General features: G+C 29.0%; 1 protein-coding gene across 1 annotated transcript; it reads right to left on the bottom strand.

Moving 5' to 3' along the window:
• Nucleotides 1-10,428: 10,428 nt before the first annotated feature.
• Nucleotides 10,429-13,659, bottom strand: LOC114192568 (G-type lectin S-receptor-like serine/threonine-protein kinase SD3-1). Its single transcript, XM_028082328.1, has one exon. The coding sequence runs from the start codon at nt 12,971-12,973 to the stop codon at nt 10,673-10,675; it is 2,301 nt and encodes a 766-aa protein (XP_027938129.1). The 5' UTR covers nt 12,974-13,659; the 3' UTR covers nt 10,429-10,672.
• Nucleotides 13,660-16,301: the final 2,642 nt, after the last annotated feature.

Below are 16,301 nucleotides of genomic sequence, written 5' to 3'. Positions count from 1 at the left end.
CTCACCTAGAGACCCCAAGGAATTTACACGCTGACACGGACCAACATTCATAACTCAGCAATAAGAGAACATTAAATCATATTTGCATTTCCATACCAACCCCTGAGATTAATCCCTCATACGCATCATATTTCGCAACCATGCCTCTGATCATCACCACCCCATGAGTCCAAGGTCTCATCTCATATCAACACCATGTTCCTTTAGTTCCAAACCACTCATTCATTTCACATGCCAAGCTCCCACAACACCCATCATTCATCATTCATGGATCATATCACGCATATATAGCAATCCATTAGGCATATATCCACACATATATACACATATCTCATAATGGCAGTCATACCCAAACACACACCTAAACACCACGTTGTCTCGCCCAATCCCTCGCTCAGGCTGAAGGGTCTCGCTCAGGCGAAACATTCTCGCTTAGGCGAGTCCCCTTCGCCTAGGCGAGGGCTCGAAAAAGCATAAAGAGAGCTACGCGGGATCTCGCTTAGGCGAGACCCCTCTCGCCTGGGCGAGTTGTGTGCTCGCTCAAAAACACACCCTGGTTGCCTGAGCGACCACTCGCGCAGAAAGCTCTGGGCGAGCCTCTGCACATCTCGCCTGGGCGAGTCAAGCTCGCCTGGGCGAGACTATCAGTGTCTGCCACTGTTCGCACCTGCACAACGCATACACACACCCAACAGAGATTTCCAGGCAGTTCAAACACCCATAGCAGAACATAATCGCAAGCAATCCACAAACCACAACGATGCAAACAAAATACACCACACGAAGAGGGTCTAGCTTCCCTTACCTGGAATAAGCTAGCAAAACAACCCGACACGAGCTTGACCCTAAACAGCGGAACGCAGTCCTCAAGAGGTGACTCCAAGATGTAAGAAGTGAAACGGGTTCGAACCGGCGTGCTCACGATGGTCCCCAAACCCTAACAGAGGTAGAAGACGGCTGAGGCTCTAATGCAAGGATAATGATTTTCTGAAATGCCAAGAAGTGAAATGTTTAGAGCAGACCTAAAGACTTTATCTGTTGGGCCGACCTTAGGCCCACTTACAAGGGCAGCCCCCTAACTTTAGGACAGAAATAAAAAGGGGGCCTTACATTTAACATTTCATAATTTTATATTTTTGTAATTTTATATTTTTATTTTGTATTTTATAATTCAATAATTTTAATTAAATTAAAAAATAAGTTTCAATAAATACAATAAATTTTTTAGGAAGATCTCGTCATTATAATTTATTGTAACAAAATATATGAGGTGATATTTAATCGGCCTGATAATGGAAGATAATTATCATGTCACATGGTTAACAATGATATGTCCATGTAAGATTCAATTGAAAATTTTAAATTTTAAAATTTTGAAAACTCATAAAAATTAATAATTTTCAAATTTATCATGCCTAAAAATTTTAACATCCACGTTAAATTATTAAAAGTTCGAAAAACAAATATTTTTAGCTTGAGAAAAAATTACTTCACTTATAATCAAAAGAAATTAGTTCGAGTAAAAATATAACTGAGAACATCATTAAATTTGTACTCTATTTTTTCTTGATTGAAAATTATTCGCTTAAGTGAAAATAAGAACGATATTGATTTTCTACTCAATTTTTTTTGGGTGAAAATGAAGTTGAGAATAAATGTTGATTTTCTACTTTATTTTTACTTGAGCGAGAATGTGTAACTTTAAAAAAAAAAAAACCAAATAATCAATTTCATACAGGAAGATCAAAGTTATTTTCAAAACTTTACCTAAAAATGTGAAACTTTTAGACAAATTCAGAATTATCAACACGACACGACTATAATTTACTCAAATATAACTTTTCCTTAAGCTTATAAATCAACTCATAAAATAACTATAATAAATTAATTATTCTCATAAAAAATCATATTCAAAACTCACTTTAAGAATCTTCGTAATTTAACGTGTGAAAACCTATTCACCATATCAGCATATTGACAATAGAATTACATTCATATTACTGTAAAATAATTTTGTATTAACCAAAAGCTCAAATAACATTCTTATTCAATTTTAAACGCTTAAGTTTTATTCAAACAAAACATAAATCCTACGTAAAAATAAGATAATGTAATCAAGTCATCTTCGGATCTAGATAATGTACCGTCGAAACAATAATAATTCTTTGTAAAAACATGTTTTTACTAAAAAAAAGTGTTGAATTTGTATATAAAAGTTTGTTATCCATCTAAACATAAAACAATTCATCTAATTATATACGAACTTTATGCATTACATACAACTTTTGTTCTTAAAAAAAAAAAATTGTATTGCTAGTTTTAAACATTCAAATTTTTCCAAAACCAACTAAAAAGAAAGGGACAAAAACAAACTCTGATAGGACATATTTGATCTATTCTTTATAAGAATCTATAATGACCTTCGATCTACGACCTTTAAAAAATTTTAAATAAAATGCAGAGAAAAATATTTTAGAAAATAGATGATTTTTTTAAATAAAATTTTCATAATAAAATTTTCAGTTTATAAACTTTTATGTAAATATTAAAATATTCATTATTCAACTCTTTTAAACCACTTTTACTCTTAAATAATTAACTCTTACGAAATTTATGAATGAAAGAGAAATAAAATCATTTAAAGATAATCAATTATGTTTTTTTTATGAAAATTTTGTAGTAAAATTGTTAAATATTCGGTCATCAATAACATAATTGCTGAAAAAAAAAATACTCTTTTAGATCTTAAATATACGGAAAGAGAATTTTTTTTGTATGTTGGTTTCTGAGATAAACATACAACTCATTTCATTGAGACTGAATCCTGTTTACTTAAATTTTCTCTATAAAAAAATATGAAAATAATCGAAATGAACATTTGGATTAGTTTAAATTATTTTATTTAAACATAAAAAAATACAAAAGTTATATGGGAGAGTTTCTGTATATTATTTTTTTTTTTCTATAAAAAGTGTTTAGAGAAAATTTATTCAATCGAGTCCATATCTAAAATACTTTTCATTTAACTAGAATTTCATTTTTTTATCTCTCATTTTCTTTTATTACAAGTTTTAATGAAGAACAATTTAAAATAAAAAAAGTTTATTTTTTAAACAAAACTAGCCCTCTTAAATCCTACTGAGTAACTATTTTATTGGATATGAGATATAATACATATAAAGGAAGGGAAATGACGTAATGAGTGATATAAAAGAAAAGTAAGAGCCAGAAAGAGGGCATAAAATAAGCATAAAAATGAGGATAAGAGAGAATAGGATTATTATATTGTTACCTAAAGATCATGATTAATTAAGAATTTGCTTAGTCCATGGTTTTCTCACAAATTAAGGACAAAATGGATTAAAATTTGGCTAAGTTGTGGCTTGTTGGCACCCAGTAATTGTCTCTATATAAAGTTATGATCTTCTTCCAAAACCGAAATCTGCGAAGACTAATTTTCTAATTAATAATTATGAAAATTAAGGAAAGTAAACTTACCTAATGAATATACAATAATATGTTATTACTTTTGCTTATGGTGGGTTGGTTGAGATTTCTTGGTGATGAAAAATTATAATTAATATGAATTCCAAGCTCAAACAATTAGCATGGTCCTAAACAAAAAAGGACAAGCACCTCAAACAAGTTATGTGTGGGTCAAAAACTAAGGAAAAACAACAAAAGCAAAAAACCTAACTCAAATTGGATGCATAATATTTGTATATAGCTACACGTATTTACAAAAGCCATTAAAAATGTATTTAAGATTTTTACAAAAGTATACACATAATGCACGATTTGTAGAGAATGTCTTCTGCATCGTGCATTTGTTTGATAAAATAGAACTGTGAAATCACACATGAAATGAAACGCGTGGTTTTAAAATCTCTAATCATTGCCATTAAATTAGCATCAAGAGAAACTACTTTGTATCAAAAAGTTGGTCAGATTCTACGTTATATGAAAGTGATTAGATGATTAGATCATTGTTTTCTGTTATGGAATATTGTATTTCTAGATAGTCAAATATTATTTAGATAACCGACTATTATTATAGGGTTAAATATGTTTTTGTCTCTTAATTTTAAGTGAATTTTTGAATTAGTTTATTTCAAAACTTTAGACCAATCTAGTTAAATACTATTATGAAATGCATTAAAAATGTCAAATAAACTTAACAAAATTTGATTAAAAGGACTAAATTCACATATTTTAAAAGATGAATGACTAAATTTGTCCAAAATTTCGAGATGGACTAATTCAAAAATTCACTGAAAATTAAAGGAACAAAAACATATTTAACCCTATATTATAATATATTATAGATATAATAAAATCTCATCATAAGTTATCATATCATATTAGACATATTTTATGATATACAAAGAGATTATTTTTAATAATGTCCTTCATCTCTCTTAATTTTTAACCTCTTTGCATGGTTAATAAAATGACATTTACTTTCCTTTTTTTTTTTTACGAGTAAAGACTTTAATTTTTATTTATAAAAAATATTAATTTTATATTTTAGAAAACTTTCGTAATCATTTATTTAAATTTTAGTTAATATTTTTAAATCAAATAAGACAAGTCAATATCACTTTATTAAAAATATAAGGAAAAAGGGATCATTTATTAAAAATATAAGAAGTATGAATATTTATTTAAAAGTGAGAAAAAATTAAAAATTCTCTTATTAAAACATAAAAATAAATATTTATTTTAAAAATAAAGTGTGGACATTATTTAACATCATGTTATCTTAACTAATACTCTAAAATTCATTCTCCAAAATTCATCCATATCACATCAAAATTTATTAAAAAGGAAATATAATCACATTTTATACAATTTATATTGTATTTCTGGTGTAAAAGTGCTACATTTGTTTTGTTTTTTAAGACGTCTTATCTTTTAAATTTTAGTTTTAACCCTTTAATTCTTGGATACGTATCGGAATGTCAACCAAATTCAAAATTCATATCCGTTAATATATGTGGATAAAATTTACAATAGGTAAAATATAGATGTTATAAGTAAATATTTACGTATAACAGGTACGAATAACTTTTTTATCTCGCATGTTAATGGATATCATAGTACTCTAATTTAAATTAAAAAAATATGGTTAAAATATTAACACATTAATCTTGAATGAGTTATTTTTTATGAATTGATTTTAAAAAATCTTGATTTCTTTGTAAATTGTCATTCAACAGTATTTAAATGAGTTATTTCGACTTTGTTTGAAATTTATAAATATTATAATATATTATTTGAATTTATGGTTAAAATATGTTGTTAAATATTTTTATTTATTTTTTTTTGTAAATACCAGCTAGTACTGTAGATATTAGAAAATATGCAGGTACTCACATAATAGACATATGTACAAATTTATCTAGTGAATAGGATATGAAAAAAACTACTACCTGTACCCTACCCACCTTATTGACATCCTAAATAATCGTTAATCGCAATTAAAATTCAAAAGAGACTAACATCCTAAAACAAAAACTGAATATATTATAAATACAAAATAAAATATTAAACGAGTAACCCTAATAAAAAATATATTTAAATATGTTTTTGATCCTTTAATTTTTTAGTAAAAATTGAAATTGGTCCCTATTGAAAATTTTGAACTAATTTAGTCTTTCATGTTTAAAAATGTGTGAATTTAATCCTTTAAACAAACTTTTATTAAGTTTATTTGACGTTTTAAACCAAAAACATATTTAACCTAGAAACTATTATTATATTGTTTACACAATAGTTTTATAACACTCATTTTATATCATATATTTTTCACTTTTCTTCTCTCACACGAGTATGGAAAATAAAATTGTACAATTTTTATTGAAAAAATGATTTCTCAAAATCGATCAAATATATAATTAGTTATAATCATCCCTAGGATTCCTCTAAAGTGTTAAACGAATCACTAGCTTTCCAAAATTCCGCTGCCAAATATATTTCAATAAATAAATATTGTGAAGAACATATCTAATCATCACTATTAAAATAATATTAAAGGGATCCCTTGTATCTAAACAGTGAGTTGTATTCCATTTAGAAGCATAATTTTGCACTCATATAGAGAAAAGCTAAACATGAAAATAAAGAGAAAAAAAAGTGATTGGATATTCTACTAGCTTCTTCTTTGCAAGTATGATTAACAATGTTTACAAATATACTTAAACAAATGTTTTGTAAGTAGTTAAATGTGTGTCTGGATTTCAATTAAGAAATTAAGATGAATTAAAATCAACTTACTTGGCAAGAAAAAACAATTCACAATAAGTTTTAACATAAGTGGAGTTTCAAGTAAATTATGCATATGGATAACAGATTGATAAAAATTGAAAATTAATTCATATATTTTTAACTTAAAATCGACATATCCTTAAAATATGGGTGGCAATATGAGTTTGGTCCGGTGGGCTAACTCGTAGGCCTGTTGAACAAAAGCGGGACAAACCAAGATATTGAATACATTGTCCTGAAAAAATCTGACCCACATAATGCACAGTCTGAGACCCATATAAAAAAAAAACTTGTACTTATGTATATTGGTTACTTTTTGTTTGGACTTCTGTATAAATATTCTAAATTTTTGTATGAGTGGAAAAAACAAGTATTATATATGTTTGAATGTGTAAAACTTGAAGAATTCACGACTATGAATATGATGAAAATGTTGAATTATCAATTTATCATTCAACTCTTTAAAGTGTTTTACTTAATTTTATGAACTTGTTAAAGTTTTCCAATTTGTTGAACATTTAAAAGCTTTATCATAAGAAATTTTTTAAAAAAAAAAGTGTCAAGCCACAATCCTGCAGGCCAGACTTTTTGAGCCTGTATTTTCAACACGGGGCAGGTCAGTATGACCCGCATTTTGTGGACCAAGTGTGGGACGGGCCAACCTGCATTTAAAATTATATTTATTTTATACATAATTAATATTATTTAAAATTAACTATATATGGAAAATGGTTCATTGACAATCAATTCTAATGATCAAAATTTGTTAGTTACTATAGTGTCTAATTTAGATATCAATTTACAAAATAAAAAATTATTAGTTGTTAAAATAGTAATTATTATAAATAAAGATTATAATTGATCGCTAAATTAGTCACTAATTAATTAGAGATTAATCTAGAAAGTAATATCATTTTATAGCAAAAATCTTGGTAGCTAGAGACCAATTTTCTTTGGTACCTAAATTTTTGAAATTAAACTAGAGACGAATTATAATTTTTTATTCATAATAATGACAATTTTAATAATCGATAACTTGTTTATTTTGTAAATTAATATTTAAATTGGTAAATAACAACTTTTAATCACAAAAATTAGTTATTAATAAAATATTTTAATATTATAAAGATGGTAATGATTAGATTTATGATTGATTATAGTAAATTTTAATGTGAGATTCTAACAATTTTTTTTATCACTAAAATTAAAATTGATTGTTAATAAAAAATTTTAATATTATGAAGATGGTAATGATTATATCTGTGATTATAGTGAACTTTATCGTGAGACTTATTGTTGTAACATATTTTGAAATTAATTTTTTATTAACATTTTTAATATCATTCCACCAATAATTATATTGACAATGGAAATAATTGTATACAATTAGTTTGTTTAATTTTAACATGTAAAATAAATTCTCTCGTCCAATTGAACGCTAAGTAGACAAACTTAACGTTAATCATTAGTGATAATATCAATGCACCTAGGATTCCACTAAGGATTTCTTTGAAGTGTAAATTAACTTTTACCATGAGATCATTTTGTATAATTGTGATCATAATGCATAAATATATGCAAATTGATAAGGACATTTCGCTTTTAAAGTGAAATTAGGTTAAGACATATATGCAAAGTTAAATTTAGCTTTTGTCTTTCGGAGATCAGTAACAATGTCACAATGATGGTAAGTAATCATCATACCAATATGTTGACCATCAAACTTAGTTTAAGTTAGTACTTTAAAAATCATCAATCTTTACTATAACTGTCACTTTTTGCAAACCTAAATATAATCCTTAATTAAGACTAATTAAAATTAATTAGTGATTTTCTTATTTATAAATCTTTTATTCTGATGTGAAGAGAGTAGATAAGTTATATTCAAATGAAAATGAGGTAAGTTATCTTGTAAACTCTATATTTTTCTGTTCCGATACACCCAATAAATTTCATATCGTTTAGGAGTCGATGTCAAACAAAGTTTAAATACGTATACCTTCCTCCACCTCCACCTTTTTAGGCGCATTTCAAGGACAAAATCGTGACAGAGCTCCGTATTGCTCCAAAGCAGACAATACCTCGGAACGCGATAGTCATTCTCAGAGCTGTCAAAACGGGTAATCCGGTCTGACCCGGCTCGACCCACCACGAGTTGATGATTTAGTGAGTCAACCCAACTTGGCTCACTCTTTAGCGAGCCAAAAAAATTCGAACCTGGCCCGACTCACCACGGGTTGGCTGGTTAAACGGATTGGATCACGGGTTCACTTAATTAAAAAAAATTATTTTTTTATGTTTTTTTCAGTCAAAACTAAATTGTAATTGTAATTAAAATCTAAATACACTTTAATAAATCCAAATACAAACCAAAATAAAAAAAAATACAAATTATTTATGTGTTGGATAAAAAAATAACCTAACATGACCCAAATGTAAAGCCCAATTTAATAAAAATAAATAAAAACACTTGTGTGACCCTTTTATCTGCGGGTTGGTGAGCCAAAAGCTCACCACGGGTTCAACCAGGATGGCCGGATTCTAAATGAGTCGGGTCAAAAATCAACCCGTATTAAAATTTGTAAAAAAAATTTAACCCAACCCGACCTGAACCCGTGGTGAGCCGGATTGGCTCGCGGGTTCCAACCTATTTTGACAGCTCTAGTCATCCTTAAGGATGACTACTGAACTAACTTGAACGAACTTGGATCGGAATCAGTACACTTTCATTTTATTTTAATTAATTTAAAACTTAAAAAATATTCCTAAAAGATTTAACAAAGCTAACGAAATTTAGTTTTAGACCTACCTAAGAATAGTTTCACAATCATTACATTTTTCATAATTACATTTCAAAAATATAAAATCATAAAGCATAGGGCTCTTATGTCTTTTAAAGCCGACAATAGCAGAGTATCTCTTTTGTTGATAAGTTTTATTGGGCTAAGTACCAATGTGAACACCATTCATTGCTTTTAAATCATTTTTCCTTATAGGGTTCTCTAAACAATAAAGGATTTTGAAAAATAATTTTAATTGCGTAAAAAACTAAAATATCTTTTTTGTTTGAAAGCTTCCACATTAATTAATCCAACTCAAACTAAAATTAACTTTTTTCCTCAGCCATTCACAATTTAAAACAAGTAAAAAATAATATTAATAATAATTTTAATAAAGCAAAGAAAGCTCAATATTTTGAGTTCAACTTTGAAGTCTTTCACCGACACGGCTTTTTCAGTGAAAGCCTTATCTTGTTTTTTCGGACTTTTAAACGCCGTGAGAAAGGGCTGGTCCTACCCCATTTTTGTCCATAATGCCATAAAAAGTTCAACGTTCATTAAAATTCTTACTTTATAAACTAATCTTTTAAAAATAAGTTAAACTTAAATTTCTTAATATAGTATCTGATTTTTATAAACCAGTTTTATAAAAATAATTTAATTTTACATTTTTTTAATATAGTATTTAAGTGTATTCTAGCCAGTTTGTTTATTAAATTTGTGAAATATTCATTAATATTGTGAATAATTAATCTTTCTCGCATAACCTAATTGATCAATTTTAATGAAGTGTATCATCTCGACCAATGCTTTTCTGGCCCAACATAATATTGATAATAGAATAGCAATATTAAATAACTCACATATAAATGTAAAATGTCTTTGATTTTAGATTCATAAATTATTTATAAATATTTATAAATAAAATGATTAAATATATTTTTAATCTATATATTATTTCAAATTTTTGTATATTTTAATTTTTAAATTTTAAAAATGAATAAATATAATTTTTTTAACTCAACTTAAAAAATATATTTATTTTTAAAGTTTAGAAAACGGATTGTATCAAAGTTTAGCATCTGAACGAATTTTAATTTCAACTCAAACTAAAAACATACTTAATCATAAAACAAAACATTATGTAAGTTTATTTTTTCGAATATTTATTCAATAATTCTAAACCTTCTACATTTATATACTTTCATTATACACCTACTCTCATTTTACAATTCCAAATGCATAGAACATGTCAGTGCAAGTGTATAACTATTGAAAAAAACCAGACCATGTAAAACTGAACTTCTAATTAGCCTACTTTGTCCTCTTAAGTTACAGCAAACAGCAATATTCACACATACCAAAATTGTTCATTCTCAAGTAGTGTGTCTCCAAGCAGGGAAACAACATAAGCCAGATGCTGCATATCTATCTGAATTGAACAACATTGTCTTCACAGTTCAACTACCATTAAATGGTTAAGGGACAAAAAACAATGAACATGGTTTCTTGTCTCATCTAGAAGTTAGTCCAGTTCTACTATACACATCAAATATAAAAGCAAAGCTAACAAGTAAAATAAATAAAAACAAAAAACCAAAAGTTCCTAAAATTGGAGCTAGCATCTACACTTCAAACTCTGAAACATTTTCTTCTGAATCATCTACCTGCAAAGGCCTCTGAAAGGCAAAAGGAGGTGGTGGAGGATCAACACTCAATGTTCCATCAAGAACTCTTACTACCTCCCCCATGGAAGGTCTTCTACGTTCATCCATTTGAAGGCACCAAAATGCAATTCTCAACACACGCTCCAGTTCCTCTGAATTGTAACCTCCTTCCATTCTTCTATCAACCACATTCACCACCCTCTCTTCCATCCATTCTTTATAAGCCCACCCACAAAGTTCAACATGTTCATGATCACGACACCCGGTTAACAATGTTAAAACTACCTTGCCAAAATCCTCTACATCCTTCTCAGCTGAAAAGCCACAATATGTTGCCTTCCCATCTGCAATAGCAAATCCAAATTCACTCACCTTGGCCACCAAGTTTTCATCCAACATAACGTTTTCACATTTCAAATTTCCATGGCTGATGAACTCCCTGCACCCCGAGTGCAAATAACATATGGCTTTTGCCACACTTGAGCATATCTCAACTCTCTTTCTCCATGTTAGCATCTTGCATAGTGCAGGATCGTCTATGTACCTGTCCAGTGAACCCTTTTTGCAATATTCATACACCAAAAACCTGTAATCAAACTCACAACAATAACCCTCCAGCTTCACAAGGTTCTTGTGGTGGATGCTACCCATCTTCATTACAGCACTTCGGAACTTTCTTTCTTCCAAGGTTGCGTTCAGGTCTTTCAGTGCAATCGGGTGGTTGTTTGGTAGCAAACCCTTGTACACCTTTGTGCCAATTTGATTCTTGAAATCCCCTGTGAGGCTCTTGATTTCTGAGAAGGACAACACAATTAAACCCTTTGAGTTTGTGGTTGTTAAATGTAAAGTGGCCTTTTGCCTTGTAGAGTTTTTTCTTCTGTAGATGAAGAAGAAAACTCCCAACTGGAGAATAACAATGATGAAAAATGTGCCTGTGGCAGCCCCCATTAGGCAAGGAACACAGAGAGGAGGAGGTGGTTCCGAAGGAGGAGATTTTGTGAGACTTGGATTTACAGCAAATGGAGCTGAACATCTCTTGATAAATGATATTGAGCTCACAGATGGATCTGAATAACCAGTGACATACCCAGTTTTCTTTATTGAGCATAGCGGAGTTCTGTCATTGGAAAAAGTTGCAGCTGTACACTGTGAATCATTCAGACACAGCTGTCGACAATGCTCCAAATTACTTGTGATAACAGAATTATGAGGAGGGTAGAATGCATATAAATATGTGTTCTTGTATTCTATCATATTGGTTCCAGATGAACAATCTCGTTCAAATGGAACCAAACATTTGCTACCCCCATTTACCTTAACCGGGCATTTGCATTCAGCAGCACCTGAGGCATTGAACATACAGACACCAAGTTCACCACAAGTTGCAAAGACCTTGCACTGATTCTCAACAGCTTGCCACACCGATCTCCACAATCCCAAACTTTCAACCCACGAATATAAGCGAAGATTTCCATCCACATCCAGCCGAAGATATCTGTAATTCACAGAATCACTGTGATCCTCTCCAAATGCAGACCAAACAGGTTTCAAGCTTCGGTCTCGAAGTTCTAGAGCTCCACTGGTTGTAAGGAAAGCACTGAGATTCGAAGCAGAAGAAGGGTTTTCACTTGTCCAGTAGATAACATCACTTTCCCAATGCAGCTCCAAACGCCCAGATGCATTCATGTGAAGACTATAGTAACTGGACTTGCTATTCTTGATTGCAGATGCTGCACGAAGCCTTTTATCAGCGAATAAACTTTGTCCTGGGAGAAGAGTATCAGATGGAGTCTCAAAACTTTGCCAAATGATGTGTTGCTCTTTGTCCATTACAACAAGATTTCCATTGTCAAGGAGTGAAGCTGATGCAACGGATCGGTTACCCGTTTTGGTGGTCCAAACAGAAGTTCCATACAAGGAATCAAACAGGACCAGTTCCCCTTCTTGAGTGAGTTCAAAGTAGGACTTGTTACCCACTGTGACATCACCCCCAGCAACCCAAACCACAGTTTGTCGACTATATGGTATAGACTTGGAATTGAATCTAATACCAACACTAAACTGGTTAGGTTGATCTGAAATGTTGAAGAATCCAATCGCAAAATCACCATTGGAGGAAACCCAATAATCATTGTCAAACACAGAAAGTTTAGAACCCAAGGGAATCTCAGTTCCCACCACAGAATAATGCATCAAGAATCCAATGACTATACATAGCAAGAATGGTGATCTAAGGAGGCAATTCCCTTGTCCAAGCATATCTAGATATGCTCAGAGGGGCAAATTAAGAGATACAACAATCAATCCTAAACCCCAACTCTCAGTTACACGTGAAAGACATTGAACTCCACCTCAGCAATTATCATAAACAAATGGGAAGACGGAAGCTGAGATAAGATAAAGATTGAGGCTTTCTGTTTTCGAAGCTCAAAGTGCCGTTCAGAGGTGAAATGATAAAGAACGCAAGACACAAAATTTCTAAGAATATTAGGTAAAGGGTGGAGACAAATTTGAAGAGGTGAGGAGAAAATCCCAAAAGATCCAAGTGGGGTAGAAAAAGGAAAAGAGTTTGGTACCTGAAGGAAGAGTCAAAAGCTCAGAAATTCAAGAAGCCACCAACTACCATTCTCATCACAAAGCTTAGCCATTCCCAGACACAAAAACTCACAAGGTCGCAAGATATGGACTTGACAATGCAACCTGAAACTAGAAAGAGTTTGGAGCCATGTGTGACTTAGCTGCAAGAGTGAGGTTGCTAAGAAGAAGCGCTTTTCATTCTTGTACAAAATAAGAGGGCAAAAAATCTTGTATTAGAAATAAAAATTGAAGCTTTAAACTGAAATGGGGCCCAAATTAGGCCAATGAGGAACCCATTTTCCAGTATACAGTAACTTTTCTGAGCTCAAAGAGACAGAGAGAGAGAGAGAGAGTCTTGAAAGTTGAAATCGAATGTTGGCACATTGCAAATTAATTAAGATTACAACACACTCTACTTCCTATAAACAAAAAAAACAAGGGATAAAAGTTCATTTTCAGTGCTGCATCACATGACCGAAAGAAAAGTGAAATGAAAGTAACACATTTTTTAACGTTTTTTATTTTTAGTTAAAATTAATTATTATTTTTATTTACCAATTTTACCTACATTTTTATAATTTTTAACTAATAAAAACACGTTGAAAAATAATTTAAATATGTTTTAAGTTTCTCTAGATATAATTTTAATAATATATATAACTTACATAAAAGTAATAAGTGCATTACTTAACAGAATTCAACATTTAAAAATAGTTTGACTACTTTAATTTAAAATACTTTACATTAATTTTATTAAAACAATTATTAAATAACAAAGACACAAAATAATTACTTCCCTTATTATATACTATTTTATAAAATAAAAATTATTCATATCTAGAATAGTTTTAATTATAAATAAAAAATTATAATTAATTTATGAGTTAAAATCTAAATTAATATCTAATCTTAATTATAAATATTTTAACTATCAAAAGAAATTAATATTTAAATTAGTTTCTAATTTAAAATAATAAATTAATTTAGAATCAATAATAATAATAGATACATAAATAACAATTAGTAGTAGTAAAGACCGATTTCACTACTAAAAATTCTCATATTACATGAGATTTTTTTTACAAATTTGTTAAAAAAATTTGTAAGAAAAGACTTTTTCCTGCTATTTTTTCTAAGAATTTTAATTGGCAGGTAATTCCTTCGTGGATAATTATTTTCTACAAAATTATAAAATTCGCAAGTATTTTCTACAAAATTTGTTGCGAAAAGTGTTTTATACAAAATATTTTGTAAAAAAATTGGCAGCAATTTCCTACAATTTTTTTTTCATAACAAAATTTACAAGTGTTTCATACAAAAAAAAATTCAAAACAAAATTGGCAGGAAATATGAGTTTTTGTAGTAGTGTTTAAATTTTAATTATTTTAGATGTCATTAAATTTTATAATAATTAGTAATAGAGACCGATTTAAATTTTAATTCATAAATTAATTATAAATTTCTGTTTAAAATAAAAAGTTTATTTTAGATACCATTACTTTTAGTTTAAAAAATGATATTTTAGTCAATATATAAACTAACTAGCATCATCAGGTTACTATTTAATGTTTTCTTGTAATATTTAATCGTATTAATTAACATTTCTAATTTTTAAAATCATATATTAAATTAATAAGAGTAAAAGTTAAAAACAATAATAAAAATTTTAAACAGCTAACTTTATTTTCTGTAATGAAATTGAAACATACACATATTTAAATGTATATAGAAAGAAAAAGAAATGTGTAAGTATTATTTTTTGTACTATAATATTTATAACTATTGGTGGAATTCTTCGTGATTCTAAGATCCGTTGTATACAAAGGCTACCGTGGTTACGAACACATTACGTGTGAATCAAGTTCAGCATTAAATCAAGTTTTCTTTCTTAATAATTTTTCAACCTTCTTTTTAATATATTCTATTTTTTATTATATTTTTTATTTCCACATAGTAAAACAATGACAAGAAAAGAGTTATATGATAAAGAGTTCGTTTGACATTCTTTTTAAGAGAAAATTCGCATTGTATTAAAGTTGAGCTTATATTTTTATTTTTGTCTGTGTCCTTTTAATGTTTTTTATTTATTTATCTCTGTATTCACAATTTAAGAGAATCAAAACGATGCATTTTTTTTGTAAAGATTAAAATTTTATTTTAACTTACTATTAAATATGACTGAAATTGTGTTGGTAAATTTAAATCCCAAAAAACAAATTCCAGCATAACTTAAGTTAAATGTCTTAAGTAAATATCAGGTTCTCATGAATGGATTCGTCCTTTGATTCTACTGCTATCATCTTCTATAGCATGCAGACATATGCCATTGCATGGTGTCTCTATTATTACGTCAAAGTTATCATGTCAAATATTATATGTTTCTCGTACATGTCACAAATAATCTTCTATTATTTAAGAGCTATTATTCAGGTCATAATATGTCTATTTCATAGAATCACAAATAAAGAGATTACCTGGTAACCCAAAAAAAAATAATCTTTACTAGGTTTAAAGGTATTACTTTAAGATTTTTGTAGTTTTTTTCTCTCATTTAATTTAATTTGTCGAGAGAAAATATATATCACTACAAGAAAATTCTCAATTAAAAATCAGAGTGTGTAATGTTTTAAATTAGTGAAGTAAATCCTCATAAGTTGGAGTAGTATTACAAAAGTGTATTAGAATATGAACTTTAAGTTTAACTCAATCTCACAAAACCAATTTTGTAAGTTGAGATTTACATCCATTTATATATTATAAAATTATCTTATTTCTACTCAACGTAAGACTTCCAATAAAATAAATCTCTCATAATTATTTAAAGTAAATCATCAAAACAATGCAATTACTCCAGAAAAGAGGATTTGGATAGCTTTATCACACAACCTAGTTCATATAATATTATACATAAAAAAAAAGTGATAATTTTGAATTATAGAGCACCCATAAAAATGAAGAAATTAATCGTAGGGACCAAAATCAAATTCAATTATATTACATTGTCTAAAAA

The sequence above is a fragment of the Vigna unguiculata genome, chromosome 7 (assembly GCF_004118075.2).
Source record: "Vigna unguiculata cultivar IT97K-499-35 chromosome 7, ASM411807v1, whole genome shotgun sequence".
In the NCBI taxonomy this organism is placed as follows: domain Eukaryota; kingdom Viridiplantae; phylum Streptophyta; class Magnoliopsida; order Fabales; family Fabaceae; genus Vigna; species Vigna unguiculata.
This window is presented reverse-complemented; position numbering and strand designations above follow the sequence as displayed.

Excerpts from the sequence above, each read along its gene's own strand:
- LOC114192568 (XM_028082328.1), bottom strand. The coding sequence starts at position 12,973 with ATGCTTGGACAAGGGAATTGCCTCCTTAGATCACCATTCTTGCTATGT.